This window comes from Candoia aspera, chromosome 12 (genome assembly GCF_035149785.1).
Source record: "Candoia aspera isolate rCanAsp1 chromosome 12, rCanAsp1.hap2, whole genome shotgun sequence".
NCBI classification, from domain to species: Eukaryota; Metazoa; Chordata; class Lepidosauria; order Squamata; family Boidae; genus Candoia; species Candoia aspera.
The window spans coordinates 4,860,627-4,880,364 of record NC_086164.1 but is presented as its reverse complement, the minus strand read 5'-3'; the positions used below and the strand labels follow the sequence as shown (position 1 = coordinate 4,880,364).

The window sequence follows — 19,738 nt, the reverse complement described above, 5'->3', positions numbered from 1 at the left end:
CCGGTCGAAGTTACGACGGTGCTGAAAAAAGTTACTCGTGACAGGTCCTCACAATTAGGACCACTGCAGCATCCCTGCAGCCATGTGATCAAAATTCAGGAACTTGGCAAACGGCATGTATTTACCACACTTGCAGTGTCCCAGGGTCACATGATCACCATTTGCGACCTTCCCAACTGGCTCCCAACAAGCTTAATGACCACATTATTCACTTAATGACCGCAGTGATTCACTTAACAACCACAGCAAAAAGGTTGTAAAATCAGGCACGATTCACTTAACAACTGTCTCGCTTAGCGATGGACGTTCTGGTCCTAATTGTGGTCTTAAGTCAAGGACTACCTATTCACTAAGGGGAAAGAAGTACACACTGAATACTAAATGAACGACTCTTTTCATTCGTATGTTAGATGCTAATAACATCTCACAGCTGAAAAATAGCTCAGCCACAAGGAATGAATGAAAATCTCCCAAAGCTAAGCTATGTATTGAAATTAAAGCACTTGAAACTGGGAGATGCTGACGCACGTCCTCACCATCCAATCCATACCTTGCAAACAACCTCTATGCCACAAGAATTGTCCCCATGGCTCTGCACTCCAATCTTTTCAACTCTACTTATCACTCCAAGAGGGACATCAAGAACGAAATGTGGATCCTGGAATTTGAAGGGGAAAAAAAAATAAAGTTTTTTTTCAAATGCACCATGGGTAAATGTTTAGCATTCTATCCCTTGTATGAGACAAAACAAAATAATTGTGGCACGACACGTAAGCCAGCCACGGGCCTTTACGCTTAGCTTATAAATGTGCATAAATTCCTGGTTGCAAAAACTGTGAGAGCAAGGCTCTGGAGAAGTGTTTTTCAACCTTGGCAACTTTGAGATGCCAAGGATGAAAAACACTGCTCCAGAAGAACACACGATGCGCTGCATGGAACAAAGACTCACCCTCTCGACATTCTTGAAATACATTTTGTAATCCGTCACCGTCAATGTGCCGCTGATGGCTCCGATAAATGGACAGATATATACCACGTCTTTAGCTGAGAAAAAAGGGACATTTTATTAGTGCTTACATCCCTTTATTGAAACTCTTTCGTGCAAGATATTATCTCTGCTCTCAAATCCCGTTTTGAGTATGGTGTTACATGTGGAAGAAAGTCCCTTTGCATAGCAAGGTATTTTGCAGGATTTCTGTCCTAACAGCCAGGAACCAGGCTGAGACGAGGAATAGGCCTCTAGTGTTTATTACTGCTACATAAGACAGAAAATCCTAACAAACTGAAGAAGTGTGGGAAAACCCAGACAGATCAACCCCAAAGGCTAAGGCGGGCCTTTTCCCAGCATTTAGAGCCTTCTCCAGAGAGCTGGGTCCTCACAGACTGTTTCCAAAATACCTGGTCATGTGTGCCTCAAGTGAGAACTCTGGATTAGGATGAGAAATATTCTTGTGGCCAAAGGATGCATTTTATGTTGTGTGCATGTACCTGTCTATGAGCATGAGACTACAGGCCACATCTCACACATGGATGGGTGTTTGTCCTAACAGCCAGGAACCACGCTGAGACGAGGAGTAGGTCTCTAGTGTTTATTACTGCTACATTAGACAGAAAATCCTAACAAACTGAAGAAGTGTGGGAAAACCCAGACAGATCAACCCCAAAAGTCAAGGCGGGTCTGATCTGTGTCTCTTTGAATGGCTGCTTAATTCCTCAGTACTACGCCTGCGTTTTCCCCCCTGGATGGAGGCCCCCTCCTGCTCCCCATCAGTACTCATGACAATTTTTTTTTAAAAATCTTCCATGGGACTTAATTTTAAAATTTAAGATTTTTATAATAACAAAAGTAAAATAAAGAAAGGCCAAACATGTTAATTTTAGGAAATGCAAAAGGCACAGTAATTACCACCTCAGAAAATTAAAAAATTAAGGACAGATGATGTTCTTAAGTTTTAATTTTACACACACACACAGAGTCACCATATAATCCATCCAAACTGAGTGGGATTGACTTCTTTGCTGGAATGGAATTGCCTGGTACAATCCTTAAATATATCTTGATTTCCTTCCACACAAGTTGCTTAGGACTACAGACTTAGTAGGTAAACCTCCTTTCCAATAACTTTACCACTTGTTCTCAAACCCAAAGGAAAGACTATCTAAAAAGTCTTCCTGATAATCAAGAGCAAATCCAAAAAGTCCTTGGATTTAACTTCTGGTGGAAACTTTAAGCATTGCTCATTCTCCTAGTTTCCCAAACTTTAAGTAGCTCAAGAATAATTCCTTAGGCTTATCCAGACACTGGAGCAGCATTTCTCAACCTCAGCAACTTTAGGATGTGTGGACTTCAACTCCCAGAATTCCCCAGCCAGCCATGCTGGGCGGAATTCTGGGAGTTGAAGTCCACACATCTTAAAGTTGCTGAGGTTGAAACACTGCACTAGAGGCTTAGAAAATCCTGGTAATTTGTTTTGTTTACAAGTCTCTTATTCCACAACCAACAAAGGCTCCATGAAGAGGTATGAATCGCTCTGAAATTCTTCCACCAGCTCTCTTAGGACATTGTTTTTTGCTGGCTATAAAGTTAAGAATCTTTGTTTCTTTGCTAGTCCCAAGGAAGAGGCTTTTCTTGCCCTGCATGTAACATGGAAATACAGGCTCTTAGCAGGCTGGCAGAAAAGAATGGTAGGCTAGCAACCTACACAGACTCACCTTAGACAACTGTCAAAAGCTTGGAAGATTAAGCCGCACCAGCAGTGATCCTGCGCCCGAGGGCACTTGAGGCTTCTTCCATTGGCTGCTACCTAGCTAGCTGAAATCACCAGTGTCTCTACTGATCTATCTAAGCCCCACTCTGGACTGGGGAAACAGGGAATGCATTAAAACCAGCTCACCAAAACAGCCTTACCTTTAATTTTTCAGTGGAGCTTTCAGAGAGGAAAAGGGATGTCATACCCAGACATGGTTTAGATTGCTAGTGTTTTATTTCAAGTATTGGAACATTATCACCATTTTTTTAAAAAAACAACAACCTTACAACAAAGATTCGAGATGAAACTGCTGAGCAGAGTTAAATATCTACGGGATTATACCGAGACATCCATCTCATGGCTTGCTTAATTCTATGTTAATTTGTAATTAAAATTCTTTTCAGACAGGGCTGCCTTCTGTGTTCAGCTACTCTTAGAGCCCACTTGGGTTGAAGGCATTAAGGATTCAAGGTGAAATCTTACAGCTGAGTCGAACCGTCCTGAAACACAGCCGACGGAGAGGGATACAACGCGTTTGACATTTAGCCACCAACAAAAATGCTACGGCAGTCACTGAACAGTCCACTCACCGATTGCTTTGATGGATTCTCCGGGAAAGAGGGGAGCCTCTTCCATCTGGGCAAGCTTGTTCCCATCCCTCAGTGCCTGGCAGAGAGCCAAAGGTGACAGATAAATCTCACATCCCCATCTGCACAGCTGTCAGGGGAAAACAACTACAAGGTGCTTTGGCTAGAAAGTTACACAAGCCGCACAAATTACAGCTCTTTCTTTCTCAAAGCGGGACATGTCAACACGTGGCAGATACACACTTGCAGCCAAGCAGCCATGAGATCACAGGATCTTGCCACCTGGATACCAGTTCACCACCACCACTCTGGCTCTGCGCTGGATCGGCCATGGCAAGTCAGGCTAACCTGGGTTTTCGCTGAGCAGGACGGGGAAGCCCGATGAAGCAGGAGCTCCTTTACAAACAGCTGCAAAGGAACGGCTTCGCTGGATGTAAGATTTCAGAACGGAATTCACTTCCGAGAAGGGGTAGGTGAGGAGATGGTGATCCAGTGGCCAATCTCTGATCTCTTGACCTTGATCAAGGCAGACTAAATCTGTTTCAGTGTTCACGAACCTAGATGGGTTGGCTCTCGATTACGTATTTACAAAGCAACAAGGGTTAAGTGGCAAAACATTTATACGAAGGGCAGATCAGCTATCCCAGAAACATATACCGAGGTTGTAAGCGCCTACAGATTTAACAGGCTTCAGCAAGGCCTAGGGAGATGTAGGGAGTGTTGGAAGGGAAGCTTCGAAAGGCTCCTCGTCTGCTATGACTCTTAGAGATCAAGTTTGCAAGACTGTTCCACTTTCAGCTCTGCTTGCATTAATCTTGCCTCTTAGATGCCATTATACCCTCTTTCCAGCACTAAATGGAATCGGTAATGGAGGAAAGAGCGTTTCCACCCTATGGCAAAATTCAAGCATCTGCAGTTGTCTTCTCTACCTCACAGGCACTCCTCTGCTGCGAAGGGTGTTTTGTTCTGCACAGCAACAGCCGGATCTCTTTAGGCAGGCACTGAAACCACTAGAAGGCCTGGGTTCCAAATAAATTTCTGACTATCCCATAGAAAAACCAACCAGCCGCTGAACAAAGAAACTGGCATTTTGCTCAGCGGTTGGTCTGAAAAGACTTCTTAAAGAGCAAATGATTTAGCAAAGTAGATTATAAAAAGGGTTGTACCAGGCAGAACTACGGGGTCACACTAAGCTGTTCAACCAAATGGTTGCAGCAACAGCTACAAGGGTATTTTATTTATTTATTTAAATTTTTATCCCGCCTTTATCATTTTTATAAATAACTCAAGGCGGCGAGCATACCTGATACTCCTTCCTCCTCCTCTTTTCCCCACAACAGCAACCCTGTGAGGTGGGTTGGGCTGAGAGAGAGGGACCGGCCCAAGGTCACCCAGCCGGCTTTCGTGCCTCAGGCGGGACTAGAACTCACAGACACCTGGTTTCTAGCCCAGCACCTTAACCACTAGACCAAACTGGCTGATGGTTTGTGCTGATCTCAAAGATGTCTGGGGGGAGGCAGAAAATATACAGACTGGTAATACTGACCAATTTTTAAGAGTGCCCAGTGTTTTACATGTGGAGTAAGACTTGTAAAATTTAAGATGCTGGCATTTATGAACATGGGATGAGTATTATAAAAAAACACACACACAGATGCCCACAACAACTTTTGCTTAATTCTTGATTTACACATTAAGATTAATATTGTGATCCTTCTCCTGCATGTCCAACTGGTGACAGGAGTATTTACATCTGCAATGCTTCTTTAAGGGTAGACTTCGTCAAACTGGTGCCTTCTAGGTGGAAAAAGCACAAAATTGGGGAAATCAGCCAAAGAGTCTGTTGGACTCTATCGGAGAAATTAGCCAATTGCCTGATACTTAACTAAGGGATGCAAATGTTATGTTTGACGTGCTATGATTTATGCGGCTTATCCTTCATAATATTAATCAATTAAATTAAATCACTGATTCATTATCTGCACATTTAAAATCTAGGGTTTAATAGGATTTTAATTAAAAACATGCCTGTTTTTAAACGATGTTCAGTTCTGCTGCTGCAGAACTGTGAGTGTCGCTTCTCTTAAGAAAAATTATATACAGAAAAATGAAACATAATTTTTCTGAATACAGACAACAGACATCATTGCAGTTGTTGAATACTGTCACAGTCACCTGCCTGGGCACTCTGATATGTTAAACTTGATAAGCAGCCAATTAGTTGGTTAAATGGTTTCTAATTAAGCCAACAGCATTAATATTTTTATTTTTAAAACAATTCTGTAAACATTATTGTTGAGGAGGGGTGGACTGTTGTTGTTTTGCACCCTTCTGATTTTACAGATGGGACTGACTGAGCTGCACAATTTCCTCTGCAGGTTTAAGGGTTTTTCTGGTTGCTGCCAGCGTTCCTGAGCAAATAATTTCTGAAATCTTAAGGATTTTCAAAGACGTTTATGGCTGTAATGGGGGAGACAGCAGAGTTCCAAAACTTCTATGAATACGTCTAAACGCGTCCATGCACGTAAAACCCTTTTGGGTTGTCACCAATTCCTCTGAATGTATAGTATTTCCGGGACTTGCTTATACTGAAGCAGTTTTCATGCAGACGGATTCTCATCAGAAGAATTTGGAAACTGGAGCTGCCTTCCCATATGTTTCTGCAGAACCTGGGAAACATGGGGATGCAATTGTTCCCGCAGCCCTGGGTGCCAAGTATGGTCGCTGAGTATTGAGGAAGGAGAAGAAAGGAGATCAATACCGTATTTTGCTGCAGAAGCATCAGAGGCACATAGCAGTGTCATTCCTAAGGGGTGCCTGCTTCCTTGAAGCTGCCATGCAATGCCAGTGTCTACCAAATCTTACTTGCATCTCAGAAACAATGGCAATGTAGCTCATGCCTATCCTGTGCAGGAGGGCAACACCTTGTGCCCATCCTAGCAAGCTGCCTGTCTCTGGTCATGAGGCCAGGTTGCCATGTGCTTGGCGCACATATTGGATTGCAAAGGCTTTTTGGTATTTACTACTCCCAAGGTATGATCCAGGGGCAACGTTGCACCCTCCATCTGGAATGGCTACGGCTACCCAAAAGTTCAAGGTGCTGTGGGAAGGGGGAAGACTAAGGCTAACACTCGGGGCATTTTAAAAAGAATCCCCAATTTAGCAATCAAATCCTTTGCATGTATTTATCTGCTATGCTCCTCAAAACACAGCACTAGTTCCATGCCCTCAGTTCAGTCGTCAAGCTTTCGAAGAAGAGATAACAAACCCCCCTACCATTTGCACTTTTTTCCCAACGCCCGAAGCAGAACCCTACATAGTAAGTTATGGGACAAAATAGGAGTATAAATATAAACCTGATCAACTTCTGCGTCAGAAGGATAGCCATTGTGTCCATCCTGAACCTCCTGAAAAGCATGTTGCAGCGGTGGGCAAGCAGAAGTAAGAGGGGAAAAAACATGCACAGAACAGGTGAAAGGACAGAATTTTTTTTAAAAAAGAGACAGTAGATACTTGAACATCAAGGCACTTGGTCAGCTTTTTCATACCTTCTTAAATCAAATGCATTAAAGTATGTGTGTTGGCACCTATAAGATCCAGTTACTTTGGTTAAAAAAAAGAGGAATGAACAGGAATGCATGCATTTCTATCCTTCCAAGAGTCAGCCTGAGTATCACAGAACACAAAGTATGTACTGTCTTTTTGACATTAGAAATCTTCAACCTTTAAAACAGAAAAGACAAAACGCAGAGTGTAAAGTAGGCCACATGCTTAAAACAACAGAAGAAACTGATTACAGCACATCATGGTAGCAGAAACAGAAACCATGCAATAATTTGAAGGTCGAACAACGACATACTTCGGTTCCCTCTTTAGTACTATCTGAACTCTGCTCATTAACACAAACTGTGATGTTGTGCAAGATTCAGGAAAACGTTCCAGGGTTTGGCTGCAACCCGTTCTGATCGTTTAGTTATAATGCCAGGTTGAAATGGTTCTGCACATAACTGGTCCCCCTCCCAGAGTGTGCCTGTCCGTGAGTGATGCTACACTGATGCTCCTGAGAACTTCCAGGCCATCTGCTGTCGCAGAGCAAATATGGTGCAGAGGGTTTTGCGGGGTTTCCTCTAGATCTGCAGAATGGGTGGCCCTTTTGACTGGACCCCTCTTCCCCTGGCTTTGAATGTTTCCCCATTCTGCCCAATGACTTTGATTGCCACTCCAATGCACAATGAAACAAATGTGAAGAGCACAGTGAGGTCCACTGATTTTTGGATGCCCCTCTGATTAAATGGAGGGACCATCGATCATATTCTCATCAGCAATGGGAAGGATATTCATAGGATAGTGCAGATTCAGCTTTGGATTGGCTAGTAGCAATGCTGGCTATGGGAAGTGTCTTGGGTCAACCAAGAATCTATCTTGCCAAAACATCCAAAGGAATTTTTTTTAATGGTCAAGTTTTTTCAATAAAGCAAAGCAAAGGAGGCTATTATTTTTTACTTTATTTATATTATATTGGGACAGCTGGCCAACAGCTTTTCTCCCATTAGGCCTAGCTAGCTAGGTGACAGTGAAATTGTACTCTAGTGATATCTGCAGGCCAGACACGGCCAAGCCTGCTTTACAAGGTTATTTTTATCCAAGATAAACCCAGATGACAACTGGTAAATGGTAAGAACTACTATTTAAACCGAGGTTTCTTAACCTTTTGGTGCCATGGACCCTCTCTGGGGAAACCTTCCAACCCCTTCTCAGAAAAATGTATTTAACTGCAGAAAATAAAACACAAATATATAGACTGTATTACAGAGGAAACCAATTATGCTCAAATACAGTTATTAAAATGTTAAAAAAAACCCAATATGTTATAGCAATATATGTGCTTCTTTATTAATCCACACAATAATTTTAGAAATATTTGTTGAACCGTTTTGGAGGTTAGAGGCCATAAATTACTTGTTGCTTACATTCATTCTTGAATGAAAACCTAATTTCAGTTAGAGCTTAGTGAAAATAAAATTGCAATTTTTTGCTGTTGATTTCCCTGAAAAACCACATACATATATGAAAGAACCCACTTAACCTTGAGGGACTTCAGAACATCTCTAAGATCTCTTAAGTTTTCTGGTCAATGGCCCTGCCTTGAAGCCGAACATAATATTCAAAAATGGTACCTAAATGTCCACGTTTTGTCACGGGTAAATCCCGTAAGTATTCTTACCTAGTTCCCATTCAGTCAGAAAGAAGTATTCAGTTGACCGTTAAAAAGTCAGGAGCCAACCCTTCAGAAGATTAAGGCAGATTGTATTTTAAAGTATTATTTAAAAGAGCAGAATTGAGCTTTTGCGTTTAAGTCTCCTCTGTCAGAGATGAAGGGCCTGGAAGTAGAGCAGAAGATCTGGCAATGGCATGAAAGATGAAGCTGGAAAGATTTGGCTGAAGTCTGAGCAACGAAAGGGAGATGAGGAAGAAAATGCGATGTATAACAGAAATAGAAATCCTGCCCCTCACAAATAAAAACTTAGAGCAATGTGTTTATTGCAATTGTTTTCATCCTGCTACTTTATGTTAAGGTCTGCTTTATGCATCACACTTATTACATGGATAAATGTCCCCTTATAAATTAGGGAAATGGATAGTCAGTAACCCAAGTCTTTTTTCTTTTTATTTCCTTCTTGCTCATCTATTCCCTTTGGTAACCTGAAAGAGGAGCACTGATGTTAAATACTGTGCAACCCAACTTTTTGGGAAAGGAAGCAAAGCAAAAAGAAAAAAAAAATCACGACCGAATGAATGTATTTTAACGGTTTGGCAGCAACAATATTGGCTACTGCAGTGACAAGGACCTTGGATCCCTGCTTTAGAATCCATGTCCTAATCAAGGCAATGCTTGTGTAGACAGAGGGATGAATTGGCCTCTTGTTGACACAGACTAAATTAAGACTTACGGCTTTCCTTCGACTTCCCTTTCCAACCACTTGAACACACCACAGGCATTAAGGCTGCTCATATTGTCCTCTGCAGTCTAGAGCATGAAAGCATCAGCTGAGAGGACCCATTTTGTCAGAATTAATAGAATAAAATGTAAGTTAGTTCCCTGCCTTTCCAACGCTAAGTTAAATATATGCACACTCCCACTCTGGTTTTTATTGTTCATGAAAACATTGGAATGTACATAAAACATTTCTATGGCAAACAAGCTGTTATGCTGCATAGCAAGATGGCCCAGCTGCTTGAAAACAACCATTAATGAAGTAAAGAAGAACAAACACCAAGGCACATCAAGTTCTATACACAACAGAAAACACAAACAGGTAAGAGTCCAACTTGCTGATAGCCACATGTATTCTTACCCTTATGGTAGGCTTCCTGTATACCTGTTAGTTAAAATACAGATATTATCCAACAAGTCATAGATTGAAATCCTGATTTCAGACAAGGCCACCTTCATTATGATGTTTCAAGAAGCCTAGTCAGGACCACGTATCTACCTGATCACTTATTACAAGATTAAATATGAACATATCAAGCATCTTCAAATAACCAAGTGACCTTTCTTTTATTTTCTTTTTCAAATTGTTGAATCTCTTCAATTAATTTCTTGAAGGTGTTTATCAAAGATACCAAGAGAGTCAGGGACATAAACGAGACCAGAAAGTAAAATATCTGGTCAATAGAACTGTGATAATAGTACTCAAGATGTACAATTATTTCACTGATTTTTTAAAAAATCACTGTCATTGAAAAAACCCCCAAAGAAAATGCAAATTATAATACGCATGCACAAATAATTTCATTCCTTCCATACTCGTTATTCTCAGGAAATACGTATCACTGAAATATTCAGATTTAATCTATATAATTAAATAATAATTCACCACTACTGGGTAGGCAACTGTCTTCTGAATAACTTTAGTCAACTTCAATCAGGTAACTAATTTAATACAGCATTCCAAAACTTAGAACGAACATTTATAACCTCAATACTGTTCTACAGGAAGTTGAAAACATTGTTTCATTATCTGTTCTTTATTTACCATCTTAATAAAATGTGAGAAGTAGACATAATTCTTCAAGATTAGAATTAATGGTAGATGGCAGAGACCTGACTTCTGTCCAGATTTGAGCCAAAATGGAGACAGTTCTCCCGGATGTTAGCTAAAGATATTCCTTCAGATTCTCAGTCAAAAGAATCCAATAAAGCAAAAAAACACAAGATATATTTAGAGTGCTCATTTTAACCTCCAATTCCATCAGCCAGTAAAACTGCAGGGGCAATTTATCTGTCCAGATTGTAATGGGTAGAAAAAGAAAGATGGATCTTTTATTTACCTGGCCATAAACAAATAAAATATCAACTAAGAACCAGGGGAAAAAAACCTTGGATCTTTTCTACAACTGATCAACCCACATGGTGAAGCTTTGTTCACTAAGCTCACACTTTGCTGGCGACATTCAGTCTTTTATTTTTCACTGCAGGGTAACCAGAGTTTAATAATATTTATTAGACTTGAGAACACTGTCGGGCAACATAGTCATGCAGAGGGTTGCCAGATTCACCTGCTGTCAGCAATCTGACCCAGTGCCAGAGAAGCTGAGACTAAAGTGGCTTGAAGAACTACAGCAGACCATCCTAACTTTTAAATCATACGTGAGGTATGGAAATGTACACATTAAATTAAAATACTCTGTTCTCCAGGATCCCTGCAAATAACATTTCTGAGTTCTAAAAATCTACAATTCTATCAGGCAACAAAACTACTCTAATTTCAGATCTGTCACATGGCTTTACCTGAAGGAGCAGTAAAGTATTATCTTTGGTTCCAACACATTGCAGAACCCCTGAATACGTGTCTGAGGAGGAAGAGGCATTCAGAAAGAAATTTTGCAGTAGCTCACTATAAGTGATGCAGAAGGCACCTTCAAATATAGGCTGGGCCACTCCAATAGCCACAGGATTTAAGGAGCTGGCTAGTTCCAGAAAGAAAGAACCTTACTCTGAATCCAGGCCAGAGCAGAAAATTAATTTTGCTTTAAGGGGACAAGCAAAGTCCTCAGTGGCAATAAAAAAAAAATTAAAAGGCAGGCAAAGGCTGAAGGTTGTTCTCACAATCATTCTCTCTAGAAACCTCAATGTAGTAGCAGTTTTAGATTGCAAATGGCTCCCAAACAGAGTCACGTCTATTGATGCATCACAACTTTACACAGGAGGCATCATAATCATATATAAAACCAGTGACCCTTCTCCTGGAAAACCAAAAGATGAATCTGACATACAGTCAAGGGTGTCCACAGCGTATGGTCAAATAATCAAGATGGTGGCCACAACAGTGCGGTCAAAGCTCTGCCTGTTTGTAATTGATTTATATTTACCTAAATATTTGATTTTAGCACTGTTCGACCCTCAGTGCGTTGCGTATGCAATCTTGACTTCCTTGACCCTAACCTGTGGACACCCCATATTCCATCCTAAATAACTGCCCCATTATTTACATCTTAGGCAAGACCGACATGCCTTAGTACTGAACAGATACGTTAAATGAACTAAGAGAAAGACTCACCCGGTATTCTCTGGATACGTTGTCTGAGAGCACAGACCCTGAAATCTGGCTAGAAATTGTAGCAGCAATGAGTTGCTTACACCATTCAACGTGGGATCCTGTAGGGCTACAAAAGCAAACATAACAGGTCATTTGACTTTTTAAAGAACTGCATTATATCTATAGTCAAATTGGCTGCATTTATTTCGAGTTTACATTAATCACTCACTTCAAAGGATGATCTTAGTTCAGGGTTTGGAGGCTATCTCAATTGAAATAACTAAGGCTGGTCCTACAATATTTGAAATGTAATCATCCCTTGCACTCTTCTCTCACTCTGATTTGAAACATGGGGTAAAGAACCAGCTGGTAGTAAAATGCATGTGATCCTACTGCGTGTTCCTCAAACCACCCCACCCCACATCTTGATATCAAATCTTACATGATTTCTCATTTGATATTAGCTTTGTTTGCTGGAAAGCTAATATCAAGTTTATAATGCATGAAGGAATTCTTCTGTAAGAACTAAACATTCAAAGTAAAAATATGGGCAGCCCTATCAAACTTTCATCAGTTCACTTCTGAAGAAAAAAGAAGAGACATTAAAAGACCATGAAACTTTAAAGGGTAGAATATCTCCTTCTGATTTTGTTATAAACATGCCTCTATATTTGAACTGTCCATCGATCACTTAATGTCAGATGGCAGTCAATCCATTACCTCTGATCACTTATAAAGTTATCAGTTTTCTCTAAATCATCTGCAATGTGATTGTAAGTCACTACATTGCATGTAGGTAAAGGTAAAGGTTTCCCTTGACATGAAGTCCAGCCGTGTCCGACTCTAGGGGGCGGTGCTCATCTCCATTTCACAGCCAAAGAGCCGGCGTTTGCCCGAAGACACTTCCGTGGTCATGTGGCTGGCATGACTAAACAGAACGCCGTTACCCACCCCCCGAAGCGGTACCTATTAATCGACTCACATTTGCATGTTTTCAAACTGCTAGGTTGGCAGGAGCTGCAACTAGCAACCGGAGCTCAACCCGTCACGCGGATTTGAACCACCGACCTTCTGATCGGCAAGCTCAGTTGCTCAGCGGTTTAACCTGCAGCACCACCACATCCCACCTACATTGCATGTACCTCGTTAATGGGATGTGGGCAGTAGTATGTTGGTCTGCAAGACAGCCTGTAGATTAGGATCCAGGCAATTCTGATTTATTCAACATACAGCTGCTATCATCAGACCAGTGCAACAATTCAACTTCTATGAACATGGCCAAATATTACCATCCTGTTCGTAAGACCAGACCCAGTTTGACTGCACTGATGATCTTGCCATAAACCATACTATTTTGTTTTAACTGCTGTTAATATGCTGAATTCTGGTCAGTGACTGTAATGAAGTTAATGCAAAGGGAGTTAGGGATAGATACGAGGGTGATGAAAGGTTCTGAATGTGGGATAGCTCATTTTTTGATGGTGTCAAGAATGGTTCTTGGGAGAAGATGGACAGAAGAAAGGAAGAGGCGTGAAAGAAATAAGAATGGTTACAGGGAGAGAAGGTGCAAATCCTATATGAAAAAGTATTAATAGACGAGGTTATGCATCTAGTAAAACGTTTACCAAAGGTGGGGAAAAGAATAGAGATTCTGAAACATGAAAGTGCTGGTAGAAAGGTGGTAGATAGTATATAGTCTTTTGCAAAGGATGACTATTTACCCAAAGAAGCAAAAATGGTGGTGTGTAAGTGGGCATGCTTCTGTTGGGTATGTCAGAAGAAATGCATAAGGGCCCTGAATGCAGAGGGAATGGAATAATTAAGAAGCGTGTATGCTAAAACATGAAGAGATAGGTTCAAGAATGAATGGGTCTGAAAAGCATGCTAAGGAAGCTTGGTCTTAGAGAAAGAATGAAGATCAAGTAGCAAAACAAAAATAGGAAGGAAGAGTGAATGAGCCAGGCAGAGGAGAAGACTGAGAAAGAAGTGGTTGGATGGAGTTGAGGAGATCCTCAAAAAGAACGACGAGAGAAGTTTAAAGACTTGAAGGCAATGTACAAAGCAATGCACAGTCACAAGAGAACCAAAGATGGTTTGCAACGACAGAACTGGTTGGACAGGTATAGTGAATAATGTTGGTGTAAACTAACTTTAGCTATGCACTTCCTTTTCCTTCTGTAGCGTATTATTGCTTTCTCCTTTTCTCCACTCTACATTAACACGGCTTAACTCAAAAGGGAAGAATGTGATGCCTGTTTAATGTCTGCAGAACAGAACCTCAAGAACCTCAAAAGTGGACCATCTCTGAATTAACCGGGTCAGTTTAATTTCTTAGGAAAATTAACTTGGGGAGATATCTCTAGTTTAATAAAAGCTAATATTAATGATTAGGAAGAACAAGGACACACAAGCTGAAGACTGTCCATATATAAAAACATTTAGAGGTGTTGGCCAAGTGGAGAATATCATCCACTACAATCTCTACCGCCCAATCTACAATGAAATATGAATGATGTCCTTGTGGGTATAATCCCCATTCTTAGAAGCCAGGTTGTTACCTCTGCCATGTTTTCTTTTAAATTTAGAAATTTTGAAGTTTTAATATTGGTTCCGTCTTCACTGAATTCTCTTGCATGCCTTTTCTTTGTTGTTATTTCTTTCCTTTCTCTTTTTTTTATTATTACTAATTTCATCCTTTTTTTATCCTATGTAATGTGATTACAACCCGCGGTCACAACACTAAACTTACTGATGGATTGATAAAAATAATTAAGCAATATAAAAATAAGGACGATGGAAGTTTTCAAAGGCAGCCTTCCTGAGCTCAACAGGAAACTATTACCTTTACTCGCTTTCATTTTTCAATGATATAAAGCTTTAATAACCACGAGTGCTTAAAATAAAGAGGAAGTATATGAGAATAAGGACAGGGCATCATGAAAGTGAGTCTTGCAGCATTCTGCAGCCAAGGTTCAGAATCTAAGATGCTTTATTCCTTTTTTTTTTAAAGGTAGGAATGCTTGAGGAATTCCTTCTATACAAATTCCACACCAGCTGATTTACTCTGTCCATTAAAACTTATGCTACCCACTTCCTGCACCTAACATCCCCTCAAAACAACCAACAATTTGGAGAGAAAATGCTTTTCAAATGTACACTGAAATGTAAAAATTCCTACAAGATGTGGGGGGAGAAGTCATGAGAAAATAAACAGACTTATATAGTGTTGTTGTTTATTCGTTCAGTCGCTTCCGACTCTTCGTGACTTCATGGACCAGCCCACGCCAGAGCTTCCTGTCGGTCGTCGACACCCCCAGCTCCCCCAGGGACACTTATATAGTGAACATGTGTAAAAGCAACATAGTCCAGCAATAGATGAATCTGTCCATCCTACTTCTAAGCAAACTAATCCAACTTCTAGGAAATCAGTCCTACTAATATACAGCAAACATTTAATCCCACACAAAAAATCTTTTCTGGATTTTAATGGAAGACACGCGCTACCCATATTTTCTTGGGATTACGTTCCATTGCAAATTGGTAATTTTAAAAATGTGAGGAGGAATGAGAGATGAAAAGGAAGCACAATGCATGTCATAAATATACTTGATGGAATTCCATAAATACTTATTTTGTGAGCTCTGGAGATGGCAGCGCTCCTAAATGAGGTTTTAAAACGGTTACGCAAAACAATAGCATTTTTCTCTACTTGGCTGAAGAAATGAGCACAAACTGTGGGAAGGGCAGGACCGGGAAAACGTTTTGCCTCCAACCGTTGAGGGGCAACTGAAAGTTTACATCACTGGGTCTCTCTTTTGCTAAACATCTGCCAGTGGAAGCTGCAAAAACAAATTATAGACCCAAAAGATTTTTTCAGAAGAGGGAATCCAGGGGTTTAAATTAGGCGACCCGTTAAGGAGAATCCAGCCTTAGCAAGAACGGCTTTATTCAGGAATGCCTAAACATGAAAGGTATTTCCTGAAGTATCCAGAGATGTCTGGCATCAGATTCAAAAAAGAGTGCCAGATTCCGGGAAGCGACAAGGAAATCTAAGCCAGGCTGCAGCCAGTATCAACAAGGGTGGTGAGATACTAAAGTGAATGGGATTTTTGCTCTTTTAATGACTGGGCAAAAGGAGGAATTTCAGAAGGAGCCATTTCCCCCTTCTCGACAAGGACTGCAGGAATCTTGTCCTGGCACTTGGGCACGCTGTCTCTCAGACCAGCCTATCCCACCGGGTTGTTGTAAGAATAAAACCTGGGGGTTAGCTGTATATTCCCTATCTTGGAGGGAAAAAAGGGAGCTTTATGTAGAAAACAAAGAATATAGGAAAGTGTTCAGGAGTTAAAAGCAGAATATAAGTATCGCCCAACTCCTCCGGCATAACCACCCCCATCTTAACCTTATTTTTGAGCTTCGAATATCTGCATTTTCTGGTAAGAATGCCATCTCCATCTTAAAGTGGAGCCTGGTGTTTTGGTAAAACTAGCATCATCATCTTCATCTTCATCATCCAGGGTTATGAAGATCCAGTTGCACCTGGAAATTCTCTAACACCATCTCCACTCAAAGCAATGGTAATTCTAGAAGAGAACTTCTTTTTAACATTTACTACTTTATATAAACCAGTCTTTGGCATGTAGGTCTCTCCCTGTACAAAAAAGCATGAATTGGCTTATCATAGAATCAATTTAAAAAAAAAAAAATCACATTAGGACTTAGTAGCTGGGTTGATAAACATCTCAACTCCAAACTGGGGTGGGCAAGCTTTATAAGGCACATCAGTTCTTTTCTCTGACCAGCCAGACACCATGGGATGCTTTCCAGCACTTCTCCAGCACAGAAGGGCCAACTGTTTCAGCCCTTTTATTTGTGTTATGCATTGTGTTGGAATTATCAGGGGTCAACTCAGCATTGTCTCATAAGCATAAGGGGGTCTCTCTAGCAAACGCACCTCTATTGTGCTTGTGGGATGTCACGTGGGTCACCTGATTTCCACTTCCTCTTCCTCCTTGGGCTTGGGGATTAACAGTCTCCATTACCTTCTTGCACACATGCCAGCAGGAGGTGCTGCAGGAATGCAGCCCTCCCCCTACCACCTTGCCTGCAGCAGACTTTCTATTCCACATTGAAAGTGTCTACAAAGAACCAGTGATGATTAAGTGCTTTCTACTATGAATCTACCTGTACCCAGAACTACTGAATAAAAGTAAGCTATCTCTATTTTCTTCATTAACTACAGTGTGAAGACTGCATTTATTTTCTGAACGCAATTAAGCTTAATGTGCAAGTTCCTTTTTTTGGTTCACCCTTCTACTCTGCAAGATTGCTGCTAGCTGCTTGGAGTTCTTTTATTAACCTTTAAAAACTCCATCACATTTGAGAAGATTTAAGTGTGGAAATCCTGCCCTTATTCTGAAAAGAAAACATTTTGCTGTCCAACTCTCTGCGTGCTGGCGTGTTATAATGGGAGACTGGGTGCCACAGATTGGAGTGCTGGAAGTTCACGTATCATGGTCCAGTCCCGTCCTAAAGCCAGATCAACAAAACATGCACATGAACCGTGTCCAAAGAAACCCTATACAGTAGCCCTCATTTAGCGACTGCCTCATTTAGCAACCATTCAAAGTTACGACAGTGATGAAAAAGGAACTTTACCACCAGTCCTGGCATTTATGACCTTTGCCAGTCCATAAAGCAAAGGAAAGCTGAAGGAAGATGGTAAGCCCAGTTGCGGTTTCACTTAGCGACTGCTTTGCTTAACAGCCAAGTTGCCAGTCCCAATTGTGGTCACTAAACGAGGACGACCCGTTATGGTTTGAAGGCCTGGATAGCACTGCACACTAGGAAAATGGCTGAGTTCCCACAACACACTGAACCATAAACTCCTCAACCCCATTCTAGTTGCGCAAACACAGCCGCTGCATAGGTATGGGTCATCTGACCATCAGCATGCTTTCACGGGGATTTTATTGCTACAGGGCCTAAATTCAGTTTGCATGTAGCCTGGGTGTTCCCAATCTGGTGACCACCACAAGACCTGCCACAGCACATTCCACAAGATATGTGCCAATTCCCCGATCCGCGTCTCTCCGCTCTCCTATCCCACCTGCCTGTTTCGTCCTTTGCTCTTGATCCTCTTAAAGAAAAGGAAAACTCAGTGGTCTTTTGGGGAAAAAAAGACGGAAACTATTATTATTATTTTTCCTCCTGCAGCCTGTGTGTGTGTCTGGATGTGGATGTTTATATATGCACGCAAATACATATTGCGCATGCATGTGTGCTGACAGGTCTGGATACATTTGCTCTAAAATATATATACAGATGGTGTTCAGTGCCGTTCTGAGCATGTTTTGGTTACACTTGCTTTAGGATTAGTTGTTATTAAAGGAGAAAAAAAGTAAAATGAAATAAAACGGGCCCTGCAATCAGAGCTTCTGCCAAGACAGGCTCAGACACCCAAACGGGTCTTACAAAGGAAGTTGGGGGGGGGGGGGCTTGAAGGCCTCCCCCAACCTCGCGTGCCTCGCAGGTGCGACTCCCAAGCCCATCGTCATCTCCCCCGAGGGCCACGTGCTGGAGGGCGACACGCCTCTGCCCCCTTAACCGCAGTGCCCCAAAGCCGGTGCCCCCAAGTGCGTGACGACACCCCTCATCGCCTCTGCCAAGGCAACCCCCCGCTGCTCCGGACTACATCCCCCATCCACAGCCTTGCCGGACCCGCAAGGCAGTGCCAATGCCAGACTGACAGCGGGACGACAATGCCCATCATGCCCAGAGGCCACCCCTTCCCGGTCAGGGGAACTACAGGCCCCCCCGTCGCCTCTCCGAAGGCAGCCCGCCCCCAGCGGCTCTGGACTACCCTCCCCATGCTCAGCCGCGGTCCCGGCAGGCGGGACCGCGGGACGACAATGCCCATCATGCCCTGCCCGGGGGGGCGCCCCTTGCTCGAGCAGCGGCGGCGGCAGCAGCAGCAGCGGGAGGAGGAAGGCCCCTGCCCGCCCGGCTGCGCGCGATGGGCCCCGGGGTCGGCGGGAGGCGGCCTGGCGCGCGCAGGCCCGGCTTCCGCCTCGCCGCCGCCGCCGCCGCCGCCTCACCTGTCCGCGGGCTCCGCGCTGGCCGCCGCCGAGGCCGGGCCCGCCGCCGCCGCCGCCGCCAAGCGGGAGGGTCTCCGGGCCGGGCCGCCGCCGGCCTCCAGCGCAGCCCCCTGCCCGGCTCCCAGCGCCGCCGCCGGCCTGCCGCCCTCCATGTTGGCCGCGCCCGCCGCCTCTTCCGCGCCCGGTCCGCCGGAGCCCGCGGGTCGGGAGGGCGCCGCGGCGGGAGCCCAGGCCGGGCGGGGAGACGGCCCCGCCGGGGCGCCCGCGCTCCCTCTCCCTCCCGGGGCCGACCCCGCTCTGGACCGGCCCTCCTGGGCAAAGCTGGGGAGGGGAACGGGGTGCGGCGGGTGCGGGTGTGCAAAGCTGGGGAGTGGAAATGCTTGTGCAAAAACGGGAATGGAAGTGCGTGGGTGCGTGCATAGCTGGGGATTGGAAAAATGTGGGTGTGCAAAGCTGGGGAGTGGAAATGCTTGTGCAAAGCTGGGGAATGGAAGCGCGTGGGGGTGTGCATAGCTGGGGAACGGAAAAGCGTTGGTGTGGGGTGTAATGCTTTTATTCCCAATCTCTTTACTAGGCAAAGGAGTCCCATGCTCTTAATCGGACTCCAGATCCCATACTCCTCCTCCTTTGGGACGCTCCCACACTCTTAGCTGTGGTTGGGATACGGAACACTTTCGCAGCTTTGCGTTTCAAAACGCCCCCTTGTTGCTGCCTTCCGAATCTATAGACTTCAACCCCCATCATCCCCAGCCAGGAATTAA

The 19,738-nt window shown here is 43.1% G+C and overlaps 1 protein-coding gene across 3 annotated transcripts in view; it reads right to left on the bottom strand.

Annotated features, from left to right (window-relative positions):
• The window catches only part of MTMR1 (myotubularin related protein 1), a 42,518-nt gene extending 23,378 nt beyond the window's left edge, over window positions 1–19,140 (bottom strand). The window contains exons 1-6 of one of the 3 annotated variants that reach the window (XM_063313709.1): window positions 18,978–19,140; window positions 11,902–12,007; window positions 9,694–9,717; window positions 3,341–3,416; window positions 950–1,044; window positions 551–658 (exon numbers count right to left, since the gene is read on the bottom strand). In XM_063313709.1, coding sequence (XP_063169779.1) covers window positions 551–658; window positions 950–1,044; window positions 3,341–3,416; window positions 9,694–9,717; window positions 11,902–12,007; window positions 18,978–19,129 — 561 coding nt within the window. In that variant the 5' untranslated portion in view covers window positions 19,130–19,140. Of the gene's footprint in view, window positions 1–550; window positions 659–949; window positions 1,045–3,340; window positions 3,417–6,693; window positions 6,716–9,693; window positions 9,718–11,901; window positions 12,008–18,977 lie in introns of those variants that run through there. The other 2 variants (XM_063313710.1, XM_063313708.1) reach the window with 2 other exon arrangements.
• Between the last annotated feature and the right edge of the window lie 598 nt (window positions 19,141–19,738).